The sequence below is a fragment of the Engystomops pustulosus genome, chromosome 4 (assembly GCF_040894005.1).
Source record: "Engystomops pustulosus chromosome 4, aEngPut4.maternal, whole genome shotgun sequence".
Lineage (NCBI taxonomy): Eukaryota > Metazoa > Chordata > Amphibia > Anura > Leptodactylidae > Engystomops > Engystomops pustulosus.
In genome coordinates, this window is record NC_092414.1 from 145,076,417 (window position 1) to 145,093,589 (window position 17,173).

Below are 17,173 nucleotides of genomic sequence, written 5' to 3' on the forward strand. Positions count from 1 at the left end.
GATCAAACCAAGGCCTGTCCTAGAGCCACATATGAACACGCCCCAAGAAATGTGCCTCACAGCCCCCAAGTAATGTCCTCACATACAGCCCCCCATATTCCCCCCCCTCACCTCAGGTGCAGCTCTGCACTGCTTTCCCCGGCAGGTCATGTGACCATGACATCAAAGGTCCTTCAGCCTCGGGAGTCTTACTCTCCCAGAGGCTAGGTCCTTGCAGGGGAAAGCAGTGCCTGAACTCCATCACGATCTGTGTCACAGATTGCGATGAGAGAGGGAATGATCCCGGGGCAGATGTCCTGCCGATTCGAGGTGATCCGGGGCTCCAGGCAACATTAACATTTTCCAGATTGCTATCTGGATTATATCACTGGGACAAAAAAAAAAAAAAAAAAAAAAAAACACCACCACTTTAAAGTGATATGCAAATTAGTTGTATAAAGTTATGCAGACAGAACTCAGAGCTGAAGTCAAGCGTTTCCTACAGTTGAGCAGGATTGCTTAGAGCTAAAGTCAAGCTACCTGTAGGAACTGCTTTACACTGCACCTCCTTGACCTCATACAATTAATCCCAAAGTTACTTTAAAGTGTAACCATCAAAAAAAAAAAAATAAAAAAAAATTGTAGGGCAGATCATTTTACAATTTGATTGGTTACCCAGTCTTGCTCCTTCCTCTTGTATTCTGCAGACTTCCCCTTGAAGTCAGTGACTCTTTATATAGCTGTTGCTAGGCACATTCAGTCTTCACTGAGAAACTACTGAGGGAGACCCCCCCCCCCCCCCCATCTCTGCTGACAGCCGTTTACCACAACAGGAAATGGTAGGAGACTCTCCAAGCTGTCCAGTCATGTGCTGTGCTGGAGTTTTCTGATAGGTAGTATAGAAAGATATGGTGTCATTGGTCAGCAGCGCATCCTTGTGATGAGGTGACAGGTCCTGCCCCTCCATCTTGCCGATTGTAGTTTTTTTTGAGAGCTGGAAACCATGGTTGCTATGGGCCATAAAAAGGTACTAAATGAGGACAGAGGCAAAATACTTTGAGGAATGATTCTCAGGGACACCTGGGAGCACAATTAGGTTTTTAGTTTTTTTTGCTCAGAAAGACTGTTACACATTAAAGTAAACTTTCAGATTGATGACCTCACACTGGGCCAGTGGGCAGCTAGTGCATTCTTAGGAACAAATGCAGCATAACAAAGTAAAATTGGTTTTAATTTTAGCAAACCCCTTAGAGTAAGATTTATGAGTTCAACATGCTTGATCCTCTGTAGGGAAATACGTTTCCATCACATATTTAATACAACCACTACAAACACACTTTACAAGTTTTCAATTGCTTTAATTGGTCAGAAATTTGAAATTCACACAAACACTTTAAATACTTTATCCAGTATCACATTCTCTTAGAATCATTATGAGAGAAATAATTTCTCCATACAAGGAGGCCTTTCATAATACTGAAAACATCAATACAAGCAGTAGACTGCAGCAAAAAACAAAATTGCACAATTGTTCATAGAGTACAGTAGACAACCATACAGAATCTCTGAGCTCATTAACTGAACATTAACTTATGACAGATTAATATATTCTTTTAATAATTAATACCACACAAACAAAAGACACATATGATGCATAAATATTTCCTTATTAAACAAGTTACAAAAATACTGGTACTTTTGCTCCATTCCCCCACAAGGTTGCATTATTTGGCAAACAAACACAGACTCTCCAATGAAAATGTAAATTAAAAGCCAAAGATCAGGTTAGATTTCAGATTGCATATGAGAAGGTAGAATGAATGAGCAGCACATTTAGATGCATGACTAGATCAAAGGTCACAGGGAAGACCATCTGAAACTGGTACATAAGCAATAGATCTTTACCACACACTTAAATAGTAAATTCATGCCAGAAAAACATGCAATAAAAGGAAGTCTGTTAGCATTACAGAAGTTAGGAGAGCATGGTCTGACTTCAACCAAGCATTGTTCTAAAACAGTTTCAAGAGTCATTAGATTGCTTCATTTACACCAAGGATATGAAGATTCCTTAGTAGTCCACAGAAAGATGCAATGATCAGCTTGTAGACTCCATGTTGGGAGAGCTGGACCAAACATTTGGAGGCATATGGAGAAATACAATGTTCGGCGAACATTACTTGTTCATGTCTGGTACATCATTTCATGGAGACAAGAAACAAAAAAAAAAAAAAACAAGGGGTTTGGGACTGCAATTCATTCCTAAAGGGTAAAAAAAAAAGAATTTTTAAAAATTGTGGTTTCAACAAAAATCACAGGTGAATAGCACAAGCAATTCTAGTTAAACATTCCCTCTAGACTTCTAACTGTCCTTTTCCCCTGCAGGCAATGTTCCAAGTGTCTAGACTTCAAAAATTTTATGGACTAGCACCTAATATCTCAGGCAGTCTTTGTATACCATTGGAGCTTTTGTCATCTAGGGGACACAATTGCCACCAAACAATGTTTGTGTCCATGTGGCTTAAGGGTGCCATTTTTCACTCAGTGCTATTCAAGGCTACACTTGCAGATACATTTACTAATCTTGACAACTTTAAAATCTAAAGCACAAAAGTCTGCCTGCTGAAAAGTATACAGTGCTCTTACTGAGGAGTTTTAGCAGAACTGACGAGACTTCCATCCCTGTTGAGTGGCTTCAGAAGGTGGATACCAGCGCATCTAGGGACCAAAAATAAATATGCTTGTCAACAATGTATAGAGAGTAAGCTTAGAAACAAGCAGTGGAGTACCACCATTACATTATCACCTACAGCATACAAAGACAGATTGAGAAGCAATATAGTTTAACTTTTGTTTTAACCCATCTTCTGCCACTTAATGAGATTATAATCAGCTCAAGACATCCAGAGGAATTATAGAATTCTAATACTTTACAAAGTGGCCCCAATATTTATCAGTGTTTGTTTACTCCGTGGTAAATTTTCAATTGCATAATACAGGCTTTCCTGGCTAGATTGTATTGGTGACCTGTCCATTTGTAGACTGAGGTGTACTCAAACCACAGTATTCTAGCAGTAACACATTGGTTACTTTAATCTAGATACTTTTCAGGACAATTTCAACATTCTCCTTGATTTATAATGTCTATTAATGAATGCAATATTCTGTATAGTTTGAAAATTTAGCTCAATGTAGCACAAGAGACCAGATAATGGGGTAACATCCCCCTCCATGGGATTGGTCGGGTATTGCAGTGCTGCTCTATATATAAAAATTGTGGTCCAGTCTTTGGAAACTTGCTTTTGTTTTTCTAAACCTGCGCTACTCCCTTAATCATATCATGCATGAATTTATTCTTCGTGTCTTGTTAGTCTGGAATACATCAACTATTATGTCAATATGGTACCCGTCAAATTAGTCTACCAAACCAATTGTTTCCAAAGGACTCCTAGCTGAAAGATGACCCAAACAACTCATACCCAGTGGCACAACTACAGCAGCAGCAGCTGCTATGGGGCCCCAGCATCTGGCCTGATTAAGTGGAGAATGTGCAACTCCATGTGGTCAGCAGCTACTAGGAGATCTATGCAAATATATGCATCACTGCATCATTTTTGCATCAAGTGTATAAATGTGCAAGTATATATTTATATTTTCTAATGGGGTAGGGGACCCCCATTCAGGAGTCTGCTATGGGGCCCTGCCGCTCCTAGTTACTCATCTGCATAGACTGCTAGATCAAGGTGATCATGAAGTAATTTTCCTAATGCAGCAACATTTCATGTGTGGTTTAACATCAAAACTGCAACACTGCACAACTTTTACAGAAACTTGTTTTCAGCTGGAGCCACCCTAGGCATAAGCATTTAAATTTGAGGTTGTGAAATGGTCTTTAGTAAAACCACACATGCCCAATACCTGGGGTTCTCTGTACCACCATACTGGCTGTACCACAAGAACTGATCAAGGGTTTTTTGTTTTTGCACTCCAAGTTACACTTCATAATACAAACCCCACAGGTTCCACATGACTAGCAGTAGTGTTCCCAGGACCGTGCCATGTCCTCATGTACTGTCCCGTTTTTGCTTTCCACACAAGTTCCCATGAGGATGTTGGATGAAATTAATTCCACATGGGCCAGAGGAAAATGATTAGTAAGACATGATTTTCAACCTTTTTCCTCAGTTTGAATTTATGATCAAAGTCACAGATGAACAGTCCAGGAGGATTAGAAATCTATTCTAAACTGCTGACCATTAGCAACAGATCAAAACACTCAAGCATTATAACCAGTCTGCTCAGGAAAGTGCAGATTGATAAAGCCCAAGTCATTTTCTCATTTGTTTAATGCCTGATATTCAAACTATGCAAAACTCCCTGAAAAGAGGAGCCCTCTCCCTGGAGATTGGTTTGTAAAATAAGCAGTGAAGGATATTACACAACTACCCAATAACCATTTTCTGACAGATGTTTTCTGTTCAGTCTGTTTGTGGCAAGAGCAGGGGGAGGGAGCAGGAGATAACATTCCATTGCTAAGCAACATCATTTTAGGAGCAAATCTACGTCAAGGGTGAAACTTCAAATTTAGACTGCGTTCAGAAAGGAGGAAAAAAGCTAAGAGGAGAAGAGAAAGATCTAACTTTTGAAATGGGACATGTAAAAACAAGTTAAAACCTGACCAACAAAAATTCCAAACATCTAATATGAGGAAAATCTTTTAATACTGGGCACAACTAATTTGTTCTACCAAGTCACAACAATCTATTGTAGGAGCAGTTATACATTTCTTTATGATTAGACCGATGTCCAGCATTATATGCTTGTTTATTCACTAATTGGAACAGTTGTATTATTTAGTATAAATGTCATGTTTGTTCAAACCACAACAAAATATGCAAGAGATGCTCAGGCTGACATGACCTGAAGCCCTCTCAGGTTCCCCTGTCATTTCCATGAGAATAGCCTTATATCACGTAGCACTATAAAGATTAATTAAATTACATTTATAAACTTGCAGAGTACCCTGCCAAGTGGAATATCACATCAGCATTCACATGGTTAATATACACAAAAAAAAATTAATGCAAGGTTCTGGACCACTTTATGACTGCATTTTAGTTTAATTACGAGTGCAAGGTGCCCGATTAATAGATAGTCAACCGTAGGATTTAGACCTTCTAGTGAAATTGCTCAAAGCAGTCTTGGGTTAGTAGGTGAATGTAATGTTTAACTATATAGAACAAAATAAGTAAGCCATTTTATTTCATGTTAAGAATACAATGCAAGAACAGTTTTGAGAATGCATAAATGACAAACACCTTCAGGGGCATTTTTAAATGTATGTTTTATCAATTAATCTGGGGGCCAAGGGCCATCAAAAGCTGGAAGGAACAAGCAGTCATTTACATTTAACATGTGTTTAAGGAGTGAACAGTTATCCCACACCATCATTTATATTTAATAAAACTACAACCAGCATTTTGACTATGGCCACTGGGCTTAATTGATTGAAATGTGTTTTCTTTGCAGTTGTCAGTCCCCTACACATTACACAACTTCACTATAGAAAATGCCCACATCACCTTTACACTGACAATAAAAGCCACCACGTATGTACACCTCCCATCTGTCTAGAAAACTTTCCATAGACCTCAGTAAGTCAGCTCAAGACCGTTGCATTCTCAAGTCAGCACAAGGCTGCTTTAATAGAGGTGAGCAGATGCTAGTAATGTCAGTTGCCGGTCAATACATTAATATTCAATTTTCCCACACAACCATATCAATCTGCTCAGTTCTTATTGTTTCATAGCTTAATGCTCGAGGTGACAGTCCACCTTTAAACACAAAACAAATTCCTTCCGAAATCAACTTGTAATCATCGATGCACATTCTGCAGAATTCTTGTCATTAAGTTGTACAGAGTAGATTTGCAATAAACTTCTATGTTTCAGCAAATAGCCTTTTTCAAACATCAAGCTTAACAATAGCCAAGTGCCAAAACATAGAAGCGAGAATGTTTGCCGTTGTGAGTTACTGATAAAAATTTAAGCTGTATGGACTTTAGTCTGCTGGATTAATTCTCCTTTCACTACTACAATCACTACTCAATTGGAAATCCATGGACAGGGAATCTGATTTTTTTTTAGCAGCAAGCTAACATATTGCAAGAGTTTCTGCAACACCATGATACCTTGCTTAAACTTTGGGCCCAACGTTACCTGTGCATGGAGAGCAGCTGCTGCGGCAGCTGCCGCTGGATATGTAAATGCGGCATGGGGAATTGCTGGTGCCAGCTCTGTAGTGTACAGTGGATAGGGAGACCAAGCTTCTGGTGAGGCTGGGATAAGTGCAGCACCGGTCAGGTCATCTACCAATGGAAAGGAACCAAATAAGTTTCAAGTTTAACTTGCCAGGTAAGGAAAAAAACAAAACAACCACGCACCTCAAATATTTACTTTAAAGTGTTACAACACTCACCATTCATCCCCACTGCAGGCAAGTGATCAGTGGGACCTGCATCTCATCTAGTTATGACAAATCGTGAGGATATGTCATTATAAGCCAGATGCAAATACCTTTTAGGACATATTGAATTTGCACCAGAGCTAAAAATACTATGCAGTTTGCACAGCCACATAAAGTTACAAGCTAATAACTATGGACTGGCTAGAATAGTGATCGGGGACATATGCAGTGGTACAACCCTTTCATGCATGTATTCTTAAAGTTTAGAAATTCTGTTGTGCTTATTTTTGGCCATAAACAAAATCTTTAAAAACACAGGAACGAAGACTTGCATACAAATGGAAACAATTTATCTTTTTGTAACTAGTGTAGATTGTTCAGTTGTCATGTGATACACCGCAAGAATGGATCAATCAAAGTATATTTAAGCATAAATGGAGACATTTTAACCTCAGGTTTTTAAGCTGAAAAGAGAAGGAGAGGTAGCATTATAACTTACATGGATCTCGTGCAATGAAGTGTGCTCCAAGTGCAGGGTGGAGGTTGGTGGGGTTAGGTGTAGCCATTAATTTGTTCTTTGCCATCTTTGTGTTGGCCTTTGCAAACTCTAGTCTTAATGTCTGTGGGTTTTCTGGATCAAAACGGATACCCTAAGGAAAACAGTACCAATGGGAATCTCATTTAGCCTTCGTTGTAAAACTACCAACACATTGATCTTTTCAGAAAATTGTCAGTATACATTTCAAAACTTATATTGTAAATGTGTGTAATGTCTAGAGGAACACCAATGCAAAGGTTTGTAAGAAGTTTATATGAACAGTCACTTTCAGCAAGATTACTCCCTTTATCCCTGCACAATATTAACACTGCCTTACCACACTACTATTTGTGAACTACAATCTGTAATAGGACTGTAGGAGATTGATAGAAGATAATATGAAACATGATCTAGATTTATAGATGCATTACTATAAAGTAGATCGCTAGATGGATAACAAAAGTAAAACGGCAGCACGTGACGTTTCAGCTGTTATCAAGCAACATTATCTAGATTTATAGATGCATACTATAAAGTAGATAGTCAGATGGACGATGGCTATAAGCGATCCAGTAGGAGATTGATTGATTGAAGACAGAAGATGTATAGATAAAAAGAAAGCTAGATAAATGGTTATATAGACATAGATATGAAATGGACAAAATTATAGGAGATTGATAACTAGACAGATCAGCATCTTCACCCTGGCATTCACCCAAGGTGCATTAAATCCTCTGCCCACAAGAGTCCACATGCAGGAGGCCTGTTTAGGACAGGGGGCCACACACCTTAAAAAATTTAAGTTAAAGCATTTTTGTTAATTGCTGTGCATAAACCAAGTTCTATGTGGATAACATTTAAACCCTTACAGTTACTTACATTTAAGGCATTCTTGGCAGCTTCTGCACCAGCCCTGTTATCGAAGGTAACAAAGCCTACAGGCTGAAGAAATAATTATGTATTAAACAGTTGAACCAAATAGTGCTTTTCAGTAAAAAAAAAAACAAAAAAAAACAAAAAACGTTTACCTGTTTTGAGGTTAGCTTGATCAGTGATCCTTCATAACCCTAAAAGGAGAAGACAGCATTAAAAGAATTGGCTTGAGGTGGGCAAAGATTATGACGTCATTGGGAAGTGGATGTGCTGGAAACTAAGAAAGGGTAGATCTGCAGGACTAATCAGGGACAGCAGTGACAAGCTGCAGAGGGGGGTGTATCTGCACCCTCTGCTAAGGGTGGTGCTGTGGTCCCAAGTAGCAGAACTGAAGTGGTACCCATAACGTCCCAGCAGTGCCTAAGGCTGTGCTCTGTCAGTGTGGAAATTTGTGCTTAGGCTGTGCAATTTGACTGATGAGATTAAAAGAAATTGACATGGGCATACATTCTTTAAAATGTTATATTACACACAACCCTGTGAGCTTTATCTACTTTGTGTAAAATTAGAAACCGCTAAAGCAGCAAAGTACATTTTAAAGTGTAAATTCCAAGTCAATTTTGCCCATCATTTGATTCATGTATAGTGGCAGAGTGGTGGAATCTGAAATGGTACCTTTCACTGTAGTAAGACCCCCAGTTCAGGCAAAGAAGGGAAGAGAAAAATAAACCAGTTACCTCTTAAAACTAAGGGTTTGTAGCAATCAAGCATTTTGAGAGCCACCAATCTGATCAAAAGCCCATCCCTAAACACTGGGAGACAACCCCATATGTTGTATTGTATGTTTCTAAACTTTTATCAAGTCTTATAGGCAAAGTCATGAACATTGGAAAGTCAATTGACACAATGATTAAAGAAAAACTTATTAACAGTTTTAAAATGGATTGGTTCACATTTGACCATTGTATCCAAAAACAACCACAAAAATACTTGAAGCAATTTTTATAATAAGCAAATATTAATAAGCAATAAGCAAAGTTAGATTCCATGCCCATTCTGAAAAATGCCATTAATGGGGAATCTCATGGGACATACATCCTACCTTAAATGGTCGGAATAGTAAGTAAAGTTCCCTCGGTTTGATGTCTATTGGAAGACCACTAACAAAGAGTGTTCTGACCTGCAGAAAGAAAGAAAGAAGTCAAGTGCATTAATACAAAAACCTAACTTACACTGCATTTGCATCAATGGTTGAGACCTATAAAAGTTAAGGCAGATGAGCAGATGCAAGAGCCATTAGCAAAAGGTTTGAATTCAGATTTCAATAGGACTAGATTGTTGCCCTCCACCTATAATCGCACAACTTAAGCATCACCAAGAATTACACAATCAAGGTAGACCATATTTTACTGTCAATCTTGAGCTGACCAGCTGTTCTTTGGGGCTTCTTAGGTTTGCTTTAAAACTTTGGTAAATCTTGTCATCAGAAATCTAGATTTATTTTAGGCTATTGAAACCTGTCACCAGCTATGATATGCCTAGGGGTGTAACCTAGGGGGTGGGGGCAAAGGGTGTGGCTGCAACCAGACCAAAGGTGTCACTTCTGCACACAAGACTAGTACTATTAACTACACTCCCTTTCTGGCACTCCCCACAGCTCCACTTTCTCTTTACATGCAACAGAGCAGGCAGAGGCACATCCATGCACTCTGCTGGTTCACACCATGTGGCATAGTTACTGCTGATATCACAGTGGGCACCGGCGGGCAGAGCGCATGGAACTGCCTCAGCCTGCACACAAAGAAGGAAGAAAAACCTTGCAGGTTGGAGGTATGCCAGTACGCATTTACAGTACACAAGTATGTATTTTTATACAGTGAGGGGCTGAAAGGCATTTCATCAGCGGGGCAAAATAAGGGACCTTTCACTGACTATGTACATTATAAAAATGCCTTTGTCAGTGCTCTGAATAATTTCAGTAGTTTATACAAGTTTGTTTGCTGGCTCCCCACCAGCAGCATGTGGCAAACTCCTTTGGAGGGTCACCTGCAGCTTGCGTCTCCTCATGCATTCTCACCCTCTACACCAAAGGGTGTACAACCTTTTTCTGCCCAAAGGCCACATTGTCAGGGGGCCCCCAGCATAAACCAAAAGGCATAGTACAGAGTAAACAGCCCTAGAAACCACAACTGCATAATACTGCATTTGTATAATAATTAACAGGCCTTAGAGCATACTACAATATATCGCACTAACAAGACAATATTAACGATGGTGGAAATGGGCAGCCCATGAAGCAGGTAATTTTGAATAACTGGCTGCATTCAAGGCCAGGTACTAGGGTCCAACAGAGCCAACCAGGTATTCACACTTTGCTGCACAGTGCCGATTCTTGCCTTTTTTCTGCCTTGGGTGACAAAGAATATATATAACTGATACAGTACTGTTCTCTAGGTACAAGAATATAACCAATTTTACAGACAAAAATAAAAGAAAGCTCACCATAAGCAGGTCTGGAAAACAAGTCTGCTGCTTAGTGCACAGAATCTCAAATACTGGTCCAGTTGCCCAGTTTGAGACTTAAAACCTTAAAATGAACTACATGGAAACACAAGCCAGCAATCATTCTACAAAGAAGGCGTTTAATATGCCAACTACTGTACATGAAACCAGATTCAGATCAATTATGCCATAGGCTACATGTGGTACTAGAGCAAAGCTTCTTTAGGAATTGAGGTTGCATTCCTTCTGCCTGCTTTAAATTTTCGGTTTCAGAATCTTCAACAGCTCATGTACAGGTATATTGAAAGCAAAAACAGGCATGTGCATGTACGAGGATTTAAGGGGGGGGGGCTGAATTCTTCCGAGTAAAATTGTGTGGGTTGTTTGGATGACCATGGGCCTCCTAGAAGGGTTGGGCACCAGGCTACTACCCATATTATAATCTACCACTAAATGAAACCGCTTCCCATCCCATTCTGTAGAAGGAACGTTTTACTTTTGAAAATATCAGCATCTGCAAGTCACTAAGTGAAGGGCACCAAGGGAAAGGTCACTACTTGCTGTGAACTTGCTGAGGCTGGTTTATTGTAGCCAAGCCAACTAATATATGGCTAAAGAAACAGGGAGACATGAAGCTTAAATGCTGCAAGCTTGTTTGACCTTCACCCATTGTAATAGTTTTAGTGGTCAATCTCGACAATAGACTTAATACACAGCACAAATCATATTTTTTGTCTTGTGAAAAATAAAAACGCTTGAAACAAATATTAAATGTAAAGCAAAATGCCTGTAGAGATCCATACACAAGCAAAACATACTGGTACAAAAATAATCAGCACAGTATACAATAGGGAAATGCTTTAAGACTGGTGCTTTGTGTGTTCCAGTGATTTGAAAACTTGAGGACTGGAGTGTTAGATTCACCCAATTAGTAGAAACTGAACAAAATTTAGCGTTCAATGCCATTTGTTTCTCACATCTACAGCATGTCAAATATTGCTGTAGAAATAAATGTCTTTGATGGCAATGGTGTGCCACTAACCAAAGTTAGATTTTCAAAAGTGTCAAGATGACCACAATATATTCAGCCAATTAATATCACCAGGTTTGGGTATAAAATTTTATATACAGTGTTAATCTTAGTTACCAAGTGTTTGAAGAAATACAGCTTTTTGTATATATAAAAGGCTTCTAGATTTTACAGTATGGTCATCAGCTGCGTTTGCTCCCCCCCCCCCCATATCTGTCAAAGGTACTTACTTCCACCATGTTAGCAGCTCACTTATTAAGCCACCAGGGATATATTTTATGTGTGAGCAATGACAAAACACTCCACATCAGGAGCAAACGCTCTTATAACCTCTAAAATATTTACCAGTTATGTCTAATATGCATCATGGTGGGATTGATTGGTTCACATTGGATCTAACCACTTGCTATGCATGGCTGCTTTGCATTTTCTAGGTTAGATGCAGCACAACTACAGACAAAGATTTTGACTTTGGTTCTATTTCTAGCGAAAATTTTATTTGTTACAAACCATATATTCCCAAATCCCAAAGGGACAGTATAAGGAAGAAATCCTGTAAAAAAACCCCTCTGAATTCCCGTGGTGGAAAAAACAAAAACAAAAACATGGTTACCTCCTTCCAGGAACAGTGCCAGATTTTACAATGCTTTAGTGCCATATTGCAGCTCAGTTCTATAGCAATTAATAAATAGTTGTTGCAATATTACACACTACCCATAGTAAAGAGATAAGTGGTTTTTTAAATACAGCTGCCGTGTTTCCCCAATCTCCAGAAAACCCATTTAAAATTTATTCTGTCCAGACAAGCTGTAATGTTCACAGCGACGGCTTTAAAGAATGTATTCTGGTACTGGACATGTTATATATCAGTAAGCACTCATCTTTATCAGCAATAGCAGGGGGGGGTTCTGAAATTATATAAAAAAATAAAATAAAGGGGGGTTCCCCACTAATAACCCTGTTTCCAACCAAAGGCTAAGGAAAACTCCTGTTGCAGACAGTCGTCTTGCTTATAGACAGGATAGTGAGGTGAAGCATGGCTGATCTCCAGGGACACAAGGGTCATATAGCATATGAACTTTAGTTATATGACAACTGGTTTAGAGGATGCAATTAAGGCAATGCCAAGATATTTTTGTGAACTTGCACTTTTTTTACAGTAACTCAGGAAGATAACATCCAGGGATTTTGTTTCACAATACCCTTAAATTGAGTTTCCCCATTCCACAAGCGAATGTCTAAAGTTTGATGGCAGTGAGCCACATTACATGTACATCAAGCTACAGCAGAGGCTGACTGAAGTCAGATGGAATGTTATGATGCAGTTACACAGTACTTATAAGGCTGTAAGCATCATGTACGACAGGCATTGTAAGCAGCCTGATGGTATGGCAACATTTCCCTAATACTGCATTTTGAGTATGTAGACCCATAAAATACATCATTCCATTCACCTGCTTATCTGCTTCAGAGTTGCCAATTCTGTATTTTAAACTATTTTTTTTAATCTTTCAAAGGTTTTGTCTGCAATTACAGTTTGTCAAGAGTAGGCACTCAAGTAGCATGTTACAATGTTGCATTTTCACATAGTAAATTCAGTAGCTAGTTTTCCTAATGCATGGTACCAAGTTGCTACTGAAATGTTTTAACTGCTCATTTTCCATTGAAAAGTAAAAACCACCAGAATATACACTTCAGATCACATGGTGCCTAGAAGATGGAGTGAAGTCCAAGGTACTGTTCAGAATTGGTTACAGTACAAAGGGGGAAAATGCTTAAGGAAACACGACGATCTGAAAAGCTTGTCTTTAGTAACTGATCAGATTTCCTAGGAACTTGAGATCCTACTCCATACTGTTAAAACTAGTGCAAGGGGAAAGAGACAAGTCAAAATCTAAGGCTTGCTGCACAGAAACAAGCCAATAATCAGCCAAGAAAAGAGTTCTCATGGCCAAGTCATGCTATATTCCATGTGCTAAGTTTTATAGGCAAAAGAATAAGGGTGACCATATTGGGGTTTTATACTTAACATTTTAAAAGTCTAGTACATGTGGGCAACCCCATTAATGGATTTTTTGCTACAGAAGTGAAAAGTCAGATGGTAATCTTTGTAAAGGATTTCTTTAAGGACAAATTTCACTATAGTTACGCTTTAATCCTAAATTATTCCTTTCGGGGAAGAAACTGGCCAAAAAAAAAAACTCATCTTTACAACTATCAGAGGATAGCCCTAGTCAACTTTTCTTCCCGTGCTCTTGCACTTAATGGGTAAACTCCCCCGCATCAATTTTTTGGTTTCCTTAGAAAACCCCTTGAAACAAAGCTCTTCTGACTAGATTGCTATCCCAATTTGGCCACTAGGCCTTAACATTATCTGTAGGCAGCGCTTTTTCCCCACTGAGCATTTGTGCTCAACTCTGGACACCAAGAAATTACTATTCCCCATACCCATCTTTTGCATTGTGCTTGTCATAGAACTGTAAAAACAGACTACAGATGTCAAATACCACCACCCCTCCTTTTTAGTGGAATTTAATTACAATTTATTTTAACAAAGGTTGGAAGTCTTAGTCTCTTTACACTGTTCCAAAGGATAAAGCCACAGACATCTTCCCCCCCTCACTTCAAAATTGTCACTTCCATCTAAATTCCAACAGTGGTAGTGTCATGTGATCCTGAAAGCATTATCAGTTTGGAGTCTAGTAGGTTAAAGACAGCAACCAATCTCTACATCTGCTGTTCTTTCATGCAACCATATCCAGTCATGTATTGAAAAGTTCCACTTTAGATAAAAAAAAAAAAAAAAAAACTCATACAGTCAGTCTGTCAAACTTGGGTAGTCTAAGTCGCCCGTCCTTAAATCAGGGACAGGCTATATGCTAAACTGATGCAAGCAACAAAGAAGTGCAATTGAATGTAGGTATGAGTCTAGTAAAAGCTCTAGTTTTTGCAGCCAACAAAAGCAAGTTAGTCCTTTGCAGAATTGCAGCAAGAACTGGTGGAATTTATTGTGAATTATTGCTGGTCAAGGAATTTATATTCTACAGAGACTAGGAAGAATACCCTTCACACCCACAATATAATTTGTGGTGGGGAGGGTTAAAAATAAACAAAAAACCCCCAAGACGGATAATACTCTTTAAGGGTAACTGAAAAATGAACTTATGGTCTTGTCAATCCTTTATAGTAGGTTATGGTAAACTGGATCATATAGATTTCTGCTAAATATTACATAACTATGCCAGAGACAATAGTTCACCTGCTTGCCAGCAATTTAATCAAACACCTCTTTGGAAAGGGGATTGTATTTGATAAAGGAATTTTCCCCAAAATGGCTGAACAAATTGATGGTCATCACCGGCACTGATAAGACAATAAGTCATGAGGCAGTTCTAGGCCAGTCAACATAGTACTGAAAATGAGGTTTTTGGCTGTATGCGGTAATTGTTAATCGTTAGTCAACTGGTCAATCACATCTATACAGTTATAGTACTGTAGTATAGTACAGTATATTGTACACTTGACAATGGGAGAATAAACCGCTATTTTGCTCCTGTAGTGCTGTTTCCCTGCACTGTGTCTTGATTACACTAAATCTTGATACACAACTGGCAAACATACCTGTCCTGAGAACATAGATGTCTTACCACCCTATGATAGCGTATAAAAAAACCCCCACCAGCAAATGCAAATCAAGGATTACCTCCCCTTCCTACACACAGAATCCATTATGTACCAATTCCTACGCATTCAAATAAAAGGTAAACTTAATATTGTATCGTAACCAGATCAACAGCCTTCGAGAACACATGTAAATCTAGTCTACTGAACCTGTCTGAAGGTCAACAGAATTATTATTTCTCAGTTAAAAAAGGGACAAATCATTAACTTGAATGTCATCTTATTTCCGGATCAGTTTATAGCAGGATTTTGTTGGTAAGATAATTTGAAAGTTCTCAAACTGCAGAAAGCCAAAACAAAAACATTTAATGAAACATACCTATTCATTAAAAAGGTGTATACAAAACTTTAGATACCCTAGTAAGCAGAAAGTGATTTTCTACCCCTTTAGGCAAAATGGGTCATATTTGATAAATCTCCATTTATACTTAAACCTGTGCAAATTTCCATATTTAATAAAACTATTATACTGTACTTCATAAAGTTAATGTAGCTCAGCTTTACATCAAGCCTTCAACAGCCTAATCCATAGCCTAGTATTTATATTACACATACTTCTGGATCAGCAAGCTTCCTCATAGTTTATACAACCCATTACAGAAGTGCAGGAATGTAAGAAAAGATACACATCCTCCTTTTCATAATATTTAATAGATATTAGACAAGTGTAAACACTTCAATATTTGAGAACATATTTAGCTGGCACCATTGATGGCCACTTTTCTACAAGACAATCACTCATGCAGAGGCATGGTTTACTTCAATAGTGACAGCAAGGAACTGGCCTGGTGTTAAGGACAACTCTAAATATTTAGCAGTGACATTAGGAGGTGAAACACAGTTTACACAAAACTATAAGCTACATGTGTCTGTATAAGGTCTTGAACCACTCAGTCCTCATGACAAAACTGTGCATGTACTTTTCTTAAACACAGGCTATAAACACTTCCAGCTCTGCTACATGTGATGTTCTATCTAGTGTGATTCAGTCACAATAAACAGAGGAAAAAGTTTCTACACCAGAACAATGAAGGACAAAGATAAAAGCTGAGAAAGTCTTTAAAGAGACCTTAAACATCACATGAAAGAGAATATTAAAGATTTTACAAGCCTGAGGGATGGAGGGTGGACTGGTGGTACTCACCTCTTCCTCTATGTTATTATTGTGCTCGGTGTCGGGCTTCATAGTACTCATGGTGTACAAGCCCACAGCTGATTCCTCTGCAGAGTCCACGGTGGCTGATGGTGGGGTCCCCTGACCTACTACAGAATGTGCCCCCGGCTTCGTGTGGTGACTGCAGCCTAAGTTGGGAGAGCTTGTGCCCAACTCCCAGGGAGTACAACTTTCATGTGGTGTAGAGGTGCCCAGTGCGGGTGAGGAGGTAGGTATCCAGTGGAGGTGTCTATGTGAGTGCTTAGGTGGGAGAGTGCAGGGGAGCTGAGGCGGGAGCACTGCTCTTTATACCACCCCTTCCTGAAGGGAAAGCTTAATTAAGGAGGGGGAGTGCGGCTCAGGACCATCATGGAGGCTCATCAATTAAAGTTACACAGTTTAGAGGAGAGGCTGGGAGGGGTGGAGGGCTGCACCCACTGATGCTAGGAGTGGGATCAGCTGCTTGTCCTCCTCCCTCAGACAATCCTGTCATGATGATCACCCGCTGGGCCGCAGGGGGAAAAGTCCAAACTTACTGCCAATGGAGGAGAGGGGCAAGGCGGCACATACAGGGTTAACTGAGTGGCTTTTATTTGTAATAAACAGGAACGTGTCATGGGGAAAGTTACTTATCAATTACCAAACATAGGAGTCTGTACGGGGCCTCCTCACTGTGTACAGGACCATATACACAGGAGCACTGCATACACATATAATACATACACATATAATATCACCAGAAGCACTGCAACAATACACATATATTAATACATGCATATATAAAGTCACCAGTAGCACTGCAATAATATACATACACATATAATATCACCAGGAGCACTGCAATAATACACTTATATAATAATACATACACATATAATATCACCAGGAGCACTACAATAATACACATATATAATAATACATGCACATATAATATCCCCAGCAGCACTGAAAT

At 39.1% G+C, this 17,173-nt stretch overlaps 1 protein-coding gene across 1 annotated transcript; it reads right to left on the minus strand.

Moving 5' to 3' along the window:
* Positions 1–1,316: 1,316 nt before the first annotated feature.
* RBPMS2 (RNA binding protein, mRNA processing factor 2) lies at positions 1,317–16,550 on the minus strand. Its single transcript, XM_072147958.1, has 8 exons — positions 16,213–16,550; positions 8,958–9,035; positions 8,011–8,049; positions 7,862–7,924; positions 6,944–7,094; positions 6,198–6,346; positions 2,626–2,697; positions 1,317–2,241 (listed from the first exon to the last, which is right to left on the minus strand). Exons 1-7 carry the CDS (start codon positions 16,261–16,263, stop codon positions 2,635–2,637), a joined length of 594 nt encoding a protein of 197 aa, XP_072004059.1. The 5' UTR covers positions 16,264–16,550; the 3' UTR covers positions 1,317–2,241; positions 2,626–2,634.
* Positions 16,551–17,173: the final 623 nt, after the last annotated feature.

Bases quoted from the DNA above. Each gene is read 5' to 3' on its own strand.
- RBPMS2 (XM_072147958.1), bottom strand. From the start codon at position 16,263: ATGAGTACTATGAAGCCCGACACCGAGCACAATAATAACATAGAGGAA. The intron at 8,050-8,957 runs GTAGGATGTATG...TTCTCCTTTTAG, and splicing joins TACTATTCCGACCATTTAAG to GGTTATGAAGGATCACTGAT. The intron at 7,925-8,010 runs GTAAACGTTTTT...TTATTTCTTCAG, and splicing joins TCAAGCTAACCTCAAAACAG to CCTGTAGGCTTTGTTACCTT.